This window comes from Typha angustifolia, chromosome 4, assembly GCF_048772165.1.
Source record: "Typha angustifolia cultivar Huaian chromosome 4, ASM4877216v1, whole genome shotgun sequence".
Taxonomy (NCBI): Eukaryota; Viridiplantae; Streptophyta; class Magnoliopsida; order Poales; family Typhaceae; genus Typha; species Typha angustifolia.
In genome coordinates, this window is record NC_133242.1 from 7,396,126 (window position 1) to 7,415,530 (window position 19,405).

General features: G+C 39.9%; 1 protein-coding gene across 3 annotated transcripts in view; it reads left to right on the forward strand.

Annotated features, from left to right (window-relative positions):
• LOC140759398 (nodulation receptor kinase-like) overlaps nucleotides 1–8,300 on the forward strand; it is a 57,548-nt gene extending 49,248 nt beyond the window's left edge. For all 3 annotated transcript variants that reach the window (XM_073095951.1, XM_073095953.1, XM_073095952.1), the window contains exon 12: nucleotides 7,711–8,300. In XM_073095951.1, coding sequence (XP_072952052.1) covers nucleotides 7,711–8,052 — 342 coding nt within the window. In that variant the 3' untranslated portion in view covers nucleotides 8,053–8,300. The remainder of the gene's footprint in view (nucleotides 1–7,710) is intronic.
• The last annotated feature ends 11,105 nt before the right edge of the window (nucleotides 8,301–19,405 follow it).

A 19,405-nucleotide genomic window follows, 5' to 3' on the forward strand; every position in this document is an offset into this window, starting at 1 on the left:
AGACTCGATTCTGGTACTTGACTAGTCCATCTGATCTCGAATAGCCAGGAGCTTCTCTTTTTTCTAATCCTTCCAAGATCTTCTTAAGGTTGGCATCCTCTAATTAAGGAGCCTGGATGCGATCTAAAAGTGTAAGTTTGACCACTAGCCGGCTGCAAATAGCTACTCTCTCTGGATTTGATGTTACTTCAATCTTCAAGCGTTTGAATTCTTCAATAATACACTGCTGACAAGTGCTGAAAGTGCCCCTTTGATGATTTCCTGCTCAAAGCATCGGCTACCATATTTGCCTTCCCAGGATGGTAATTGATACTAACATCATAATCCTTGATTAATTCTAGCCACCTGCGCTGCCTCAAGTTAAGTTCTTTCTGAGAGAAGATATACTTGAGGCTCTTGTGATCAGTAAAAATTTCACAAGATTCTCCATAAAGGTGCTGACGTCAAATCTTTAGTGCAAAAACCACCGTAGCCAACTCAAGGTCATGAGTAGGATAGTTCTTCTCATGAATCTTAAGTTGTCTAAATGCATAAGCTATCACCTTTCCATGCTGCATCAAAACACAACCGAGACCCTGTCGGGATGCATCACTGTAAATTACAAAGTTGCCGTCCTCTGTCGGAGGTGAAAGTATAAGAGCTGAAATCAATTTTTGCTTGAGCTCTTGGAAGCTATTTTCACAATCATCTAACCACTCAAATCTCACCCCTTTTTGGTGAGGTGAGTAAGTGGCAAGGCAATCCGTGAAAATCCCTCCACAAACTTTCTATAATAGCCTGCCAATCCGAGGAAACCACGTACTTCAGATACTGAAGTAGGCCTCGGCTATTTGCTAACAACCTCGATCTTCTTTTGATCCACCTTGACTCCATCCTTGCTGATTATATGTCCTAAGAAAGCCACCTCATCCAACCAAAACTTGCACTTCTTAAACTTTGCATAAAGCTTTTCCTCACAAAGAGTTTGAAGTATTGTCCTCAGATGTTCCTCATGCTTTTCTCTACTCTTGGAATAGATCAATATATCATCAATGAATATGACAACAAACTGGTCCAAGAAGGTTTTGAAGTCCATAAAAGCTGCAGGCACATTTGTAAGTCCAAAAGGCATCACTAAGAACTCATAATGGCCATAGCGAGTCCTAAATGCTGTCTTTGCAATATCTTCATTCTTGATCTTCAATTGGTGATAACCAGATCTCAAATCGATTTTTGAGAAGACCTGAGAGCATTGTAGTTGATCAAAAAGATCATCGATCCGGGGTAGTGGATACTTGTTCTTCACAGTGACTTTATTTAACTCTTTATAATCAATACAAAGACGCATCGATCCATCTTTCTTCTTTACAAATAAAACTGGTGCTCCCCAAGGTGATACACTCAGACGAATAAAACCCAAATCCAGCAACTCTTGAAGTTGGGTCTACAACTCTCTAAGTTTTGCTGGTGCCATCCTGTAGGGTGCCTTTGATATTGGTTCAGTGCCAGGGAGCAAATCTATGGTGAAGTCTATCTCTCTATTGGGTGGAAGACCAGGTAGATCTTCAAGAAAAACATCTGGAAATTCATTTACCACTTGAAGTTTATGAATCTCCTACTCTGCACACTCCACGCCCACTACCGATGCCAAAAAGCCTGGGCATCCTTTCTTCATTAATTGATTTGCTTGAAGTGCTGAGATAATACTGGTCGTAGGAATTTTTCGCTCACCCTGGAAGAAAAATTCTGGTTTCTCCGGGAAAGAAAATGTAACCCTTTTCATTCTACAATCTACTATAGCATGATGTGCAGATAGCCAATCCATACCCAGTATAACGTCAAAATCATGCATGTGTAGACAAATAAGATCTACCGGAAGTTTCTGATCGTCTATCTCTACTAAACAAGATCTGCAAATAAGATTTAAAAGTATGGTCCTCCCTATGGGTGTAGTCATTGCTAAATATGATTCCATAATCTCAGGTGCAATAGGTAATAAGAAAAGAAAATCAGGTGAACCAAAAGAGTGTGAGGCTCCAGAGTCTATAAGGACTTTAGCTGGTATGAAAAAAATATATAATGTACCTTGCACCACGGATGGTGAGTGCTCAGCCTCTTCCAGCATCAAAGTATAAATTCTTCCTTTATTCTCTAGCCTCGCTCCTGGATTTCCACTATTTGCTGGAGGCCTATTGTTCGCTGTGCCTGACTGGGACGGTCGATGCTGTTAATCCTGCTGAGAAGTTGGACGCCATCCCCCACGTGGTGCTCTGCAATCTCTCACCAAGTGGCCGGGTCTTCCACAGTTGTAGCAGCTTTGTGGTACTCCATTACACCCAACACTAGACGAATATGAGCGTCCACACCTCATACAATTTTTAAGCTGACTCTGTTTGGGACCTCCCCTAGAAGGGTTTGGTCCACTCCCGGCCCTCAAAGGCTGTCCAGATGACTGACCACCTCCTCTGTTTTGCTCCTGATACCTCCTCAGCTTCTTCTGTAGATGCTGCTGTTCTCATTCTTGGCGAAGCTCTCCAATGTTTCTCTCGGCAAGGAGTGCCTTAGACACCATTTCTGGAAGTGTCTGACACTGGAATAGTGATATCCTATCTCTAATGGCTGGCTGCAACTTACTCTCGAAGAAGCTAACTTTCTCTTCCTCGCTCGCTGCTATATGTGGAACAAATCGCAACAGCTCGGTGAACCTTGCCTCAAAGTCCACCACACACATGCCACCTTATCTCAGCTCAAAGAACTCGTCATGTTTCTTTTTCTTTAAGGCCCGAGGATAGTATTTCTCGAAGAAAATCCTCTTAAAGTTTCCCCAGGTCAGCTCCTTCTCTCGTCCAATGTACTGACACTCAATCATCTGCCACCAATGCTCTGCCCGATCGTCAAAACATATAGGTCGTTAAGGCAACCCTTTGATCCTCTGAACAATCCAATACTCGCAATATCTTCTCGATTCGCAGTAGCCATGCCTCTGCTTCAATCGAATCAATAGTCCCTCTAAAAGCAGGTGGAGATGCCTTCAAAAAAATTTCAAACACTGTACCCCTATCTAAACTAAGGGGCCTTGACTCTGATGTAGCCGGAGTCTGCGATGACTATCCTCCAATGGCCTGAAGAAGGGTCTGTAGCACTAATACCACTGTATGAGTAGCAGGAACTGGGGCAGGAGTGGGGATCTGGGCAGGGGTAGGAAGGAGTTTGGATAGGAACATGAGCTTGGGTAGGAGCAGTTTCCGATCCCGAAGCAGAAATAGCAGTTAGTCCAAGAGCTGGCCCTTGAGCAGGAGCCAGCTCTTGCTCCCTACTCCTGTCAGGAGATAAACTCTGGGCCGCAGCTCCTCGTCGACGACGACGCATATACATATTGCCCCTTCAAGATTTATAAATGAGATAAGAATAATTTTACTGAATATAATAAAAATTTCATAACAAACCTGAGCTTATGCCACCGGACTTCCACACAACTCTAAGGTGATTTAAGATAACAAAATTTTAGGCTCTGATACCAACATTGTCACGACCCGAAATAGGAATCATGACCGGCCATGCATCTCAATATGCTTGAGATACATAAATCCTTAATTATACTTTCTATGTGTACGATGGCAAAATAAATAAATAAAATGAAGATCTACTTTATTAAATTTAAAACTAATCACAATAAAGCATAAAACAATGTTATTATTTTTGAGTCTCTAAACAAAATAAATAAATCTTCTAATCTAAAGCATAAAATCCAAAAGAGCGCAAAAGTAAATAGGTGAATTCTAAGTGGAGGTGGAGTCTGGGTACATCTCGCTCAATCGCCCCGTTGACTATTACCTGAGATAGATAAATAAATACAAAAAAGAATCCATGAGCCAACAACTATAGCTCAGTGAGTGGAATCCACTCGAAAACTAAATAAATTTTAAATCATAATAATGCTAAATAAAATTAAACTAAAAGCAACAATATCCATAACAATATGCAATAGGCATGCTCTTTAAATAATAACAATGATAACAATTGAGAGTCACAACTTGTAACCTTGCATGGTTTCAACATATTAGCATCTTTTCAATATTTATACTGTCATATGTTTCAATGGGTCTAAACCCTATGGATCTACATCAACTAGAAGTTACCTCGAGATGACGCTCAGGACTTTTCTTTCTTCATAGCTGATCCGGTTAGGGTCATCAGATGGTATCACCATGTGATCAACACACTCTATCTTTTCCTCTAACTGTTGAGAGAAGTTAGAGTCACTTAGGAAATTTCTCATTCATCCTAGGACTGTTCCCTAACCCTATCAGAGTCACCTAAGAAAGTCACCGTAGTGATCTGATTTAGGACTTTCCCTTGGACTTTCAGATAGACTTGAGTCAGCATAGAAAATTGCAAGCGATTTATACCGGAATTGTTCTCTAAGTCGTACCAATACTAGTCTCCTTTTTCTTTTCACAAATTTTAATATTTGCACGAAGTATGGTGATGCACTGAGTATAATGATTAAATGCACACAGAAAATATAACAATTAAATTTTCGTACGTTCGGATGAAATAAATAGATTTGCACACAGAAATTGTAACAATTAAATTTTTGCACATAAGGGTGAAGTAAATAATTTGCACACAGAATATTTACATGGTCTGACAAAGGTACGAAATATAATAAAATAAATGTGAGTGAACCCACTCACCTGAGTCTAGGTAAAACAATCGAAATCTCAAATCTCTAGGTCACATACTAAAAATCACCACCTTTAATAATAATTAATAATAAAATTTTCAATTTGAATAATATCAATATTTCTAAATTTAAAAAAAAAACTAAAAAGAACTAAAATGAGATTAATTACCCATTGAATTGGGTTGGGCTACATCTGGCCCGGCCCATGCCAAAAATAGAACTAATCGGGCTGGGCCAAGGCCCAGCCATAAAGGAAACTAATCGAGCTAGGCCAAGGCCCAGCCAAGAAAATGGATTGGGCTGTGATTTTGCCTGCAGCCCATCCAATTTAATTGGTTCGGGTCGGGTCTGTAAATCCGAAATCCAAACCTGAACCCGAACTCGAATTGAAAAGAAAAAAGGGTTGGCTCGGGTTAAACCCGAGCCCAACCAACCCCTTTTTCTCCCTTCTCGTGTCCGACGCGAGGAAGGGAAGAATCGAGAGAGAGTGGCCGCCGGTGACTCTGCCGGCGGCGGGTCACGACCAGCTCCCTCTCTCTCTCTACTTCGTCGTCCTCACGAGGTGGAGAACCCATCATCGACGACCGATGCCGAGGCCGACGTCGATTGGTGCCACGAGGGCTCCCTAGAAGATATCACCGGCACCGGGCTTAGAGCACAAAGCTTCCGGTGACGATGCGGTTGCGACCCGAAGCCGCCGGCCGGCCTGATGAGCTGATGAAGCCGAGAAACCCAAATTTAGGTATTTTCACTATACCCTATTAATCTTTAATTAAATTTGAGGGGTGGGAGAAGGCTTACTAAGGAGTCACGTGGTGGTCTCCGCTGGCTCTGGCGGCGCTCCGGCAGGCCGATTCCACGGCGTGACTCCGTTGGTGAGGAAGAAGAAGGCGAAAGAGGAGAGGAAGAAGAGAGAGAGAAGAGGCTGAGGTGATTAAGCAGAGAGAGACAAATTTTTAGGGTTTAATTTATAGATTAAGAGAGGATCAAATCTAATCCGATTCGGATTAGATAAAATCTTTTCTGCGCCTCGTCCCATGCCGGAGAGGGAGAGGGGAGGGGAGGGGCTGCACGTCCACCCTCCTCTCTCAACCCCTAATTAATTTTTTTTTTCTGGTTCTTACAGGGACGTTGAGAAGAAAAAGAAAATTTGGTAGGAAGTTTAGGGAAAGAAGTAATTTGTTGTGATTCTAATAGAAATTAAGAGCCAAAAATAGAAATTTTAAAAATTGGGAATATTGGAGGGAGAAGAAAAAAAAAAAGCAGTTTGGTAGAGGTTTAGGAATTGTTAGAATGTTGAGAAGAAAAAAGAACTTTGGTAGGAAGTTTAGGGAAAGAAGAAATTTGTTAGAATTCTAACAAAAATTAAGAGCCAAAAATTGAAATTTCGAAAATTTGATGATTTTTTTTTTTGCTCACCTATGGCAAAGAAAAAGATTGATTTAGGTGATGATGGATGATGCACAAACACTCCATGTTTGGTTGGATCTTGCTTCGCAATTTCGGAATGATGACTGATTCTTCTCGTTCCTCTACAACAGCGATCTTCTCATGCGATAATGATTTGACATTCGTGATACAAGTGTCTAATGAAGGACAAATATAGAATGACATAAAACTTGGAAGGCGGGCCATCTATACATGGTGGAATTGGTAATAAAGGTTGGGGAATATAGGTACCATGGGAAACTTAATGGGCGATGGAGACAGAAAATTTGATTTGGAGAAAATTTGAATCCTAAAAAACCATTGCTCTGGTATCAAAAATAATGTGAAACAAATGGATCGTTAGGATTCTAGGAACGATAATGGTGAAAGAAAGAGAAAAAGAATGGGGTTTTACACCTCCATTCTATTTTAGGGTTTCACACCCAAAACTCACATTGGAGATCTCAAAAGAATTTCATTTCTTCGTTAACCTTGATTGAGTAAAAGGTTGGCCCATATATAGACCTTACAAATGATAATAAGCAAATAACACCTTGAACAATTACGAAAAAGCAAATAGAACTCTAAACACCATAAATAGCAAATGTATAATAAAAATAATTGACTTAGACTAATTTCCTGAAGGAGGAACTGCACTAATACATGAGCCTGTGTAATAAGTCATTGATATTCACATTACCTTTCCTCTTATTTCTTATTTTCCTCTTGTTTCTTGGACAATAAATTAGAACTTCTGCTTCTTGCAAAGCAATCAGAAGAAATTCTTATTGCTACTCATTAGCTGATTGTCTTTTCCTGACTAGTCATAAGAAATCTACAGTGAACAATCTTGTTAGAGGTGTCAAGTTCCATTTATGCCCAGATTCCATGTGTTATTCATGCACTAATAAGTGCACATAAATGTAGCATATATTTTTCTTCTTGTATTCTGCAATCCACAGTACTAATTGTATTCAATGACAATCTAAAGACACTAATTTTTCCTTGATATTTGTGATCCTTGTCTTCCTCAAATTGTAAATTAGATATATTCGAGATAGGCTTGGACATATAAAAATTCCTTCAGCTCAGTAATCATCTAATTTCTCTTTTAGCTCTGCGGTACCTATGTGTGCTGCCATGCAGTTGCACAAAGCGCCCAGATACGTACTTTTACATCAGATATTAACCTAACTTGAAACAGTTAATCATCTCTTACTCAATTTGACTACCAATAAACCATGTCCTAAGTTAACTTGAAAGAATTACCATCACACACTTGGGCCTTCTTTTGCGTCTTTTTGTACCATCTACTATTAAAGTCATCTTATTTTCCCAAATGCATGTAATATTAGTTTTTGTTTATCAAATCATTACTTTTTCTCCTTACAGATTACCCCTCAATCATCTTTTCTGTTAGTTCTCAATACTTCAGCAGTTCAATGCAATATTGTACTAGTTATTTTTCTGCTGCATTGTTGTTCTGCAACTTGCACCCATCTTGGTTGTATTGCCAACTGCTGGCTGGCTTATTTCATATTTAATACAATTGCAGAAAACGTGAAATTTGAATTCCTTTCGCCCTCATTTCCAAATAATACGACATTTGTATACAGGCAATACCATTTATAAGGGAGTCCAGGATTGACGAAGTTGTGGATCCTAGCATAAAGTGTCAGTACCACTCAGAGTCGATGTGGAGGGTGGTGGAGGCTGCTTTGATATGCACAGAACCCTTCTCGACATTCAGGCCAAACATGGCAGATATCGTAAGAGAGCTGGAAGATGCACTGATAATTGAGAACAATGCCTCGGAGTATATGAGATCCATCGAAAGCATCGGAGGTTCGAACCGCTTCTTATCATTAGAGAGGAGGATGCTTGTTGCTCCAGCTTGTGGTTCAGCTGAAACAGCATTAGGATACTCTCAGACAATATCTGCTCCACTTCCAAGATAATTACACATGGACCTACGGCAAGCAAATGAGATTGATGTGAAACTATGTTCTTAATTGATGCATCAATGTAAAGGGGAAGTTGACAGAAACACTTTGGAATGACAGGTCTTTCCTCATCCAATGTACAAAGCATTTGCTATTCGTTAGTTATCAAAGAATGCTTTTAGAAACCTTTAAAGGAAAATTTAATTATCATCCTAAATGCAATTTTCTTTTTTATGAGAAAAGTGGGAACTTAATGGTGTCCAGTTAAACCGATAATATTAGCACTATCTCATCGGCCATCCTACGTTCAAAGTTGTTGATTGATTGTGGCTAGTGAAGAAAGAAAAGGGTGATCTTTGCTATTGGGCGTCAAAGTTGGACGCCAGTTGTATAATTTGTCGATTTGCTACCATTGGACGCCAGCTGGAAAATTTATCCAGAATGAATGGAAATTGGAAGAACTGGAAAAAGGTTAAATGGGTCCTTTTCTCGATCTTCTTCAATTGCATAAAAGTTAGTTCAATTGAATTTTGTATTACTAGCTTTACCTTTGAAAAAATGTTAGTGGAGATCAGAATTGTCATACACTATCAATAATATAATATAAAAAATAAAGTGTGAAAAATAATCACATAAATTTTTACCATTTTATGTGGAAAACACCAAATTTAGGTAAATAAATCATAGATTCGAATTAGGATTGAAACATATCACTAATAACCATAACAGATATAAAATTGACTTACCACCCGCCATTCCCCACCAGTATATTTTTAAGGTCTTGCTTGCTCGAACCTACAATGCACTACTTTTCGTGATCGGTGCTCAACTTTAGTGACCCTCGCGGTTGATTCTTCCATCTCGGTGACCTTCAATATGTAGTTCTTTTTAAATCTAATGTCAATACGATGAATAGAAAATTCAGCACATTCTATCCAAAGCTGTCATGTGATCTCCCCTCCAAACAATAATAGATGAGATCCCTAGAGTTAAATTAAAACCTTTATAGAGTTGATTAAAACCCCTTTAATAATGCCCCTCAAAAATAGCTCGTGAAGTCATCATAGTAGAAAATGAACAAGTCCAGAAAAAATCGAATCCATATGTGCGATCTTAAGTCGTTGGAACCATCTGCGTAAAAATAAAAATTCTCTGATTGCATTCTTAAGTGGTTCTGATCAGTCCAACAAAACTTCATATCGAAATTCATATTATATTTTCTTCTTACAAACCATTGACGTAGTATTAAAATTCTAGACTTCGAAATCGATCTTATATTTTACAATATTTTATCAAACAATCCATAATCGGGAGATTTGCACCGTAAATCAAAATAATTTATAATTTTTCCTCACTACCTATTTAAAGTTTTCCTCTGTCCATTTTAAGTTTTCCTTACAACTTCACTCAAAAATTTTCTATAAATACTAAAATTATCACTGTACCAACGTTGAGGAGATCTCCTTGTATAAAAAAAAATAGTTTTTCTTTGGTTCTCTCTCTTTTCTGGTGGGAAAAATTATAATTGATCTTCTCTATTCTCATCCTTGCCACCAAGAGCTATCCTCTTTTCGGGACCCACCTTTGGTTGTAGCCAATAGAAGGCACCGGTGCATGGAGACAGGGCTTTCTCTTCCTTCGACGAGCAATCGAAGAGCCTGAAGCTTGTGCAGATCTCTTCTTTGTTTTTGTCCCCTTTTTTATAATGAAAAGCTTTTTGTTAATGTTGAAGGAAGAGAATAGAAAAAATAGGTTTGCTGGGAGAGATTCATTTTAGATGGGATTGAGAATTCTTTAGGAATTTAAAAAAAAAGAATATTAACAAGATTTTTCTTATAGAGTAGATTGTGAGATTTTATTTATTTTTTAACGGAGTATGAGAATGGATTGCAACGTGTTACACCAATGACATTGTACAAGATGATATGACAAGACTTCGTACAGAAATTATAGCGAAAGTTATATTACTGATGAAGTCAAAAGAAAAAATAAGCATCATAAGATATTAAGAAATGGAGTTGAAGCCATAATTGCCTCAATAATGAATTTGTATTTGGAACAATTTGGATATTATTTTTATGAAATACTTGTGTAGAACAACAATAGATATTATTTTTTGAAATATTTGTGTACAAAAATAATAATCTATGCATGTCTGAAATATTTATCTACGGCAGCCAATAATCTATTTCTAAAATGTTTGTGCACAATAGCAAATAACATAGAAATTTTAAAATATTTGTATGTAACAACATGTATTTTGATACACAGTCAAATATAATTTCATATTTAGTATACCGTAATAACTATATTCAATAGTTACCAAACATGGATTCCATAATTAATAATTGTAGACTCTATAATTATTAACTATGAATCCCTATTAGTAATTATAGATTTCATAGTTTCTAAGTATGGATTCTTTAGATACTAAGTTGAGATTCCATGGACAAGAACTCTAATGCACTCTATTGTAGATAATATGATATATTTTATCAAACTCAATTATTATATAGTAATTAATAGGGAAATTTGTAAATAACACATAGTCTTTTAGCTAAATTTATATTTACACCTTATATTTTTATTATTTGCAAATCGAGTCTTATAATTTAGAAAATATGTACGGAAAACACCATGAGTTAGACTTTAACTAACACACTGAGAATATTCCATTAATTAAATATATCTTATTTTAAAAATACCTTAAATGCCTAAAATACCCTTAGGTTGACCCGAGGTTGACCGACCCCTAGGTTGACACGCACGACAAGAATGCGGCCACCACCCTCGCCCACATCCTCGATGGGGATCCAGAGTCCTCGAGAGTTGACCTCGAGGGCATGGCCATGATAGGCGAGGGCCACATTCTTGTCCGAGTGAATGAGTCCTTGATCTCGACGAAGTCCCTAATCTCGGGCCAAATCCCAACATAGCCAAGCGGCGGAGTCCCCTAATCTCGGGCCAAACCCCGGTGTCCAACACCCCGACCACCACGTCGCTCCCCGCCATCATGTCATGAATGCTAGATCTCGATGAGAGAGGTGGGGATGATGACGAGGGAGGAGGGAGAAGAGAATGAGGTGGGAGAAGGGAGAAGGGAGGAGGGAGGAAGGAGGAGGGAGGAGGGAGGAGGGAGGAAGGAGGAGGATTGGGTTTAGATCAGACAGTGAAGAAGGGTTGGGTTAGGTTTAGTTGGTTAGTGGGTTGGGTTGGGTTTAATTGGTTAGTTGGTTTGGGTTGGGTTTAATTGGTTAGTTGGTTTGGGTTGGGTTTAATTGGTTAGGTTTAGTTGGGTTGGGTTGGGTTGGGTTTAGTTGGTTAGGTTTAGTTGGGTTGGGTTGGGTTTAGTTGGATTGGTTTGAGGGTATTTATATAATTTTCTTAGTATAGTTAATTTAACCTAAGATTTGGTTAAATTTAACTAACAAATCTAACGGTATGGTATTTTCTGCACATATTCTCCAAATCTTATAGTTCGATTTACAAATAGTAAAAATATAAGATGTAAATATAAATTTCGTTAAAAGAAAGGGTATTATATGCAAATTTCCCTACTCAATAATATATTTTATACATACTAACACGGTTTCCATAATTATATTTTTAGATTTCAAATAGGAATTTTCTCTCCTAAGTACAAAACTAAAAAAAGATTAAAACCCCATTTAGTATTGCAGCCTTACATGAGATGATGACTTGGTCCACTTAAATGAGTAGAAGGATATTACAGTCATTTACAACTAAAAAGGGTAAAGCTGCAAAAGAAAAATAAATGGATAATGAAATAAAAATATAAATAATTTTGGTTTACGGTGCAAAATGCCTTTCATAATTTGTGCCAATTCTCACATAGAATATCTAAACACATTACATAAAAAAAAAATTATTAGAAACACAATTTATCATTTTTTTTAACAAACAAGTAGCAGCCCTCGTTTTATTGAAATTTAAAATAACCATTAACCCTTGAAGAGTAATACGCACAAAATCTATCAAACCAGTTACAGCCTAAACTCTACTACACTTTGGAAGACAAAACCAACACCAGAATAATAGGAGTATTACTACTAACCATAATCAAAACAAAACAACCATCTAACTAAAGTTGTTTATATTAGAGCACAACTAAACGAAACAACAAGTCTGTTCCATTCAAACCAGAAATATAACTATGAATATAACACTTTTAACCCCAAACAACAACATCAGCTCCAAGAATTCAAGCTAAATTGATAGGGTCCGCCGCCTCATCTTCATGCATTTGCCGACGAGCTTTCTTCACTGTCTCACCCCCCAGAATCCCTACCCAGCACAGGAACAAGGCCCGTTACTTTGCGTAAAAAAACTCCCAATTTTAAGAACAATTGTCAAAAAATTTATTATTCCTTTTTAGCCATATAGACTAGAATAAGACACTTTTGTCTTAGCCAAATCAACCACCACTTAAGCTTCCCATTCGCAATATTCATAGTCTCTTTTTTCCAAACTAATCTCTAAAATGCTTTATTTTACTGGTTATTCCCAAGCTCATTTCATTTTTTTTTTCCACCATTTGCTTCACATAGTCACATCTTATAATCAAATGATCAACAGTTTCCTTATGCGCACAATAAACACATTGTACGACACCCGTCTAACATTTCCTTCTCAAATTATCCTTGGTCAACAGCCTATTATTATAGGCAAGCCAAAGGAATGCTCTGACCTTTAAAGGAATTTTCATTTACCAAATCTTAGCTCGTTCTTTAGAAATAGTCCCACCATTATTCAAAAATCTATAAAAGGATTTCATCATAAAATTTCCATTCTTCTCAAACTTCCAAATGACTTTATCTTTTTCTGCATTGATTTGCACATTGTTGTTATTAATCCAGTTAATCATGTTTTGTTCCTCAAAATCAACTGTTATGTTAAGTTCCTACAGTATTTAAAACACCACTTTTGTGCATCTTAGATCACCTTAACTAGTACCTTCTCATCCCAAGTAATATATCAAAAAGTTGAGGACAAGCATTTAGCCAAAAATTACTATAGCTCTTGTAACAACCTATCTTTCAAAAAAGAAAAAAATATTATTGCATGGCACGAGGCCGGCCATGCTGCCTCCCCTCCTGCCACTGCCTCTCTCTCTTTTATTTCTCTCCTCTCTCTCACTCTCCTCTCTCTCTCACTCTTTCTCTCTCTCCCTCTACTACCGCTGTCGCCCCGCCAGCTTGTCGCCACCGCCGCAGCCACCTCCACTAACGCTAGTGAGCCTCTTTTCTCTCTCTCTCTCTCTCTCTCTCTCTCTCTCTCTCTCTCTCTCTCTCCCCTCCCCCCCTTTATTTCTCTTTCTCTCTCAGGTTCGCCGGAACCGAGTTACCGGCTGCTGGCTGGCAAACAACGGCCAAGCCCCTCCCTACTAGCCCGGCTCCTCCACCCCTTCCTTCCTTTCTTCTTATCTTCTTCTTCTTCCTCCTCCTTTCTTTCTTTTTCCTTTCTACTTTTTCTTCCTTCCTTCTTCTCCTCCCACCTCGATTGCTATCTCCTACTGCAACAATGCTGGGCTTGACCTAGCACTAGGCTCTGATACCAATAGGATTTGGAACCAAGGATAGGCTACGCTAAGATTCCTTCAAGATCTAAATGTATTATAGGAATCAGTCAGTTCAATCGTGAAAAAAAATTCGTCAGATATTCTCTGGTAGTCATAAAATTACAAACCTAATTGAGCTGGATCCATAACTTCTTAATCTACAACTTTCGTATTTACACCCTTCACAAATTCGAACTGTAGTAGGGACAAAAATATGGAATAATGTGGGTGATGGTGGTGGTGACGGGTGAAGTGGATGTTAGGGTTATGGATGGGTATAGAGATGAGGGTGGATTATGAAAGTGATTAAAGAAAGTAGACGAAGGAAACGAAGTGGTCAAGATCCCAAAAAAGAGGGGTGGTTCGACAGTTAAGGGAGATTAAAAGTTAGGAGAAATCTTGCCAACAATAGAGGTGAAAGGATGGTGAAGAGGGAAGAGGGAGAAGTCTAGAGAGAAGAGAAGAGGCAAGAAATCAATAATCCAATAGCATAATGAAGTTGGCTGCCTTCCACATATTTATAGAGGATAGCCAACAAGTCATAAAACAATATGAAACCCTAATTCTAGAGAATTCCCGTCGATCGCGTTCGAACGCACCCGATCGCGTTCGAATGCACTCAAAAAGCCCCATTTTTGCATGTGCGAATGCGATACAAGCGTTCGAACTTGCCCGATCGCATTCGAACGCACAATATGCGTTCCCTGTATTTGCGAACCTGATGCACGCGTTTACGAGGGTGTTCGAATGCAACTCCACCTACGTTTGAATGCGACCTATAGGAATTTTATTTTAATAAAAATAAACATCTAATGTAATAAGAAAAGATCCTAGCTAATTGTATCAGGCCACCACGCTTTCGCCATCTTGCCCTTAAGGTGAAAAGTCAGGGAAACGCTCCAAGATATCAGTCTCCAACTCCCATATCGCCTCATCAGATGGCTTGCCAAGCCACTCAACTAGGATTTTCATCTCCAATGTGGTGCCATGTTGTCCTCGGTGTCTAGCAAGTACTCGAACTGGCTCTACGATCTGTATCTCCTCCAATGGCTCTAGTAGAACCGATCCAACAATCTCCTGATCTCCAATGCGCCCTCTCAACAATGAAACATGAAAGAGAGGGTCCTCTCTCGACCCCTCCAGCAGCTCCAAATAATATGCAATCGGACCAGTACGCTCCAACACCCAAAACAGACCAAAGTAGTGATGTGCTAACTTTTGATTATGTATTGGACACAAGGTCACCTGTCAATACGGTTGCACCCTCACAAACACCCAACTGTCAATGTTGAACTCCTGCTCCCTATGGTTAAGATCATAAACTTGTTTCATGCGGTTTTGAGCAAGTTTAAGATAAGCATGCAACCTCCTCAACATGGCATCTCTATCCATCAGTGCTAAGTCCACCTCCGTCCGATCTGTAGATGCCACTAGATCATAAGTGCGTAACGTCAGAGCCGTGCGTCCATACACCACCTCAAATGGAGTCATGCCAATGCTGCTATGATAGGCGGTGTTATAAGACCACTCCGCCCACAGTAAGAACTCCAACCATCGTCTTGACATCTCTCCAATAAAGCACCTCAAATACTGCTCAATGCCTCAATTAACCACCTCGGTTTGACCGTCTATCTGTGGATGGTAGGCCGAACTGAAGTTTAATCGAGCCTTTTGCAATCTGAAAAACTCAGTCTAAAAGTCACTCATAAATACACGATCACGATCCAAGACAATCGTGCGTGGCATGCCATGTAATCAAGCAATATCTCTAACAAAAATTTCAGCCACCGACTTGACTGAAAACGGATGTGACAATGTCGAAAAGTACGCATACTTGCTTAATTTGTCAACCACCACAAAGATAACAGAATAATCACATACCAGCGGAAGACCCTCTATGAAGTCCATAGAAATGTCTTCCCAAATATGGTCCAGTATAGGTAAAGACTGTAGTAATCTGGCCGGTTTCAATGTGGTTGCCTTAGCCCTTTAACAAACTTCGCAAGCACGGACAAAACTCCTCACATCCTGCCTCAATCCTAGCCACGTGCAACTCTGAGATATCCTTTTATAAGTCCTCAAGACACCCTCATGACCAGCCTTTGGAGTTTGGTTAAAGTGCTCCAACAATTCCTGTCGCAATCCGTCATTTGCGGGTACTTGAATGCATTCACGGTCCAGCAATAAATCGCCTTAATTCTCCAACTCGGGATGGCGCTTCGAATCATCCATCACCTCCTGCAACAATCTCAAAATATCTGGGTCAGATGCATGCATACCTCAGCTTGTCAAGGAAAGGAAAGGTAAGAGATGAATAGGCTGCAAGCTCGGCGGTATCGGGTTGGCGTGAAAGTGCATCCGTCGCTCTATTTTTCGTTCCCTTCTTGTATTGAATTTCATAATCATATCATAGCAATTTTGTGACCCATCGCTGCTATGCTGGAGTGTGTATGAGCTTTCATATAAAGTATGGAAGGCTCCTTTGATCGGTTCAGATAATGAATCGTCTACCGATCAAATAAGGCCTCCACTTTGTCACTGCATGCAGAATTGCCAACATCTCTCTCTCATAAGTCGATAATTGCTGAGATTTTTATGATAAAACCTTACTAATATAGGCAATGGGACGTTCTTCTTACATTAGTACAGCTCCTATGCCAACACCCAACGCATCACATTCCATAATAAATTCTTTGGTGAAGTTCGGTAGCGCTAGAACGGGTGCCGTCGTCATTGCTGTTTTCAATTTTTCAAAGGTTGAAGTGGCTTCATCCATCCATCTAAAAGAGTTATTCTTCAACAAAGAAGTGAGAGGAGCAGTGATCTTGCCATATCCGGTGATGAAGTGTCGATAATATCCGATCAGCCCCAAAAATCCTTTCAATCCGGTGGTAGTAGTAGAAATAGGCCAAGAGATCATACATGCAACCTTTTGTGGATCCACCACTACACCATCTGCTGACATGATGTGGTCTAAATACTCCACTTTTGGTACTCCCCATACGCACTTGGACTTCTTAATCTTCAATTGGTTTTGCTTTAACAAATTTAGCACGTCCTCCAAATGCCGCCAATGCTCCAATTCAGTCCTATTATACACCAAAATGTCGCCAAAAAATACCAAAACATACCTTCGCAAGAGAGGCCGAAATATATCATTCATGAGGCCTTGAAAAGTTGCTGGAGTATTTGTGAGACCAAAAGGCATCACTCGGAACTCATATGCCTGTCTGGAGTCCGAAATGCAGTTTTGTGAACATCCGCCGGGTGAACTCTAATTTAATGATACTCGGCCCTTAAGTCAAGCTTACTAAATATAGTCACCCTTGCAAGCTTGTCCATCAACTCCTCAATAACTGAAATGGGATACCAGTCCTTGATGGTAATAGCGTTTAAGACTCGATAGTCGACACAAAAATACCATGTCCTGTCCTTTTTTCACACTAAAAGCATAGGTGATAAGTATGAGCTATAACTTGGTTGTATGAGGTTTTGCTCCGATATCTCAGCTACCAACTTTGAGATAACTTCTTTTTGCACATGTGGATACCGATATGGCCTCACGTTCGCCGGTGCAGCCCCAGGTACAATCTCTATGTGATGGTCCATCGCTCCCCTCGGTGGCAACTCTTGCGGTTCCTCAAACAGTCCAGAAAAATTATCTAATAAATTAGACAATTCAATGGTACTACTTAAACTCGTTTGAGGCTCATCTCCTATTGGTCCTAACTGAAGAAGACAGGCCAAATCATACACACAAGGCAGCCCCACCATAGGCTGCATCGCAGGAATTGGCAAAGACCAAATACCATCAAGCCGTACATCTTTGTTTCCTTGTTTATAATTCATCCATATGCTCCGGAAATCAAATGTAACAGGTCCCAAACTCTATAACCACTGAGCACCAAGGACAATGTCCGCTCTTTGCAGTGCCAATAGATACAAGTCCACAATGATGTCGTGTCCTTACACCCGTATACCGACCCGACGACACAAGCTCTCCGCCCTAAGCTTTTTGACGTCTCCAATAGCAACATCAAATCCCATGGTCGGTTCAACATCCAAACCCAATCTCCTCACTAACCTCTCGTCTAAAAAGTTGTGTGTACTCCCCGAATCGATGAGGATGTGCACACAATGCTTTCTAACGGGTCCGTCTACTCGTAACGTCCTCGACGCAGAAGTACCCGAATGCATGCATCGATATTTTAGCTTGGATATCTTCCTCCACGCCCTCCACAACGACCTCCTCATGGACCTCCTCTGGACACTCCTCATCATCAACAACCTCATCATCCTCCTCAAGATCGTCGATAAGCATCACACTCCCGATCGGTTTAGAACACCGAGGACCGAGGGTGAAACGTTCATCACATCGAAGCAAAGGCCCTTTGCTCTTCGCTCCTACACCTAGGCAGGTGTGAGAGTTCGAACGGGGGGTCTAATGCCTCCTCTAACATCGTGGTCTAGTGCTCGCAACCATTGTTTTTGAAACTGCAGAATTTCCAGCCGGCGTTTTAGGTGCAAACCACCCATCTCGGTTGCCCCAATTGATTTTCGCTGCTATCCTTAAAACCTTATGCTTTTGTTCCATCCTCACGGCCTTTTCAAAGGCCTCCTCAAGAGTAGTAGGACAGAGCACAAACATCTGCTTGTATCTTATCCCGTAGCCATGAAATAAATGTACTCATCAATGTCCATTCGGACCATAGTGGCTCATAATAACTACTAACTATTTCAAACTCAGCTTGGTATTTCAATATGGTCATCCTCTAAACCATATTACTTAATGCGGTAGCAAAATCTTCATATACCGTTATCCCAAATCTACGTATAATCCTCCTACAAAAATCAGCATATCCGGTAAATCCACTACCATGAATAACCAATCTATACCAATGCAATGTCGTTCCTTGGAGGTGAAAGCTTGCCATCTGGACTTCTGCATCTTCTGTTGTACCTTGTGATACGATTCGGACTTCATCGACGTCGTCTCGAGCATGGATTCACTTTAGGAGTGTTTTTGTTTCATGTTTTAGTGTTTAATTTCTATTAAAATAAGTTTTATGTAAGTCACGTTCGAACGCAAGTGGAGTGAGTTAGAATGCGGTTTGTGAACGGGGTTATGAACGTGGGTGAAGAGAGTGCACACCGCGTTCGAACGCACTGCATCGCGTTTGCAAATCTAGAGGAATGAACTCGGTGAGTTCGAACGCAGTGCATTCGAACGCGGTCAGGCAAGTTTGAATGCGGTTGGCAAAAATTATATTGTTAGGGTTAATTTTGAGTTGTGGTTAGCCTCTAAAAGGATGTAGATGGCATGATTATTGAGAATTGAGTTTTGCCTTGCCTCCTTCGTCTTCTTCGCTCCCGTTCTCTCAATCCCTAGAGATGCCACTTCTAACCTCTCTCGACCGGCCAATCACCCTAGTCCCTTAGGGGTGGCTCTCTCCTCCCCCTTCTTCCAATCTATCCAACACTTACCCTAACCCTTCCATCAACCATAACCCTTTCACCACCACTTTTCACCGGTACCACCCCATTAACGCCGGTCCACCTTCAACCACCATTACCTAGGATCACGTGCCTCCATCCACGGATCCAAAACATACCACCCTGATCTTTGTCCATTAATCGGATGATATCTTAAGATCCCCACATCCGATTCACCTGAAACTAGCTTTGTTGGAAAGCTCTTTTCTAGGGCTACAACATATCAAAATATCACGTCGATCCGATGGCGACATATTTCGAGATCTTATTTCAAAGTTTCATGCTAGATCTAGTTCA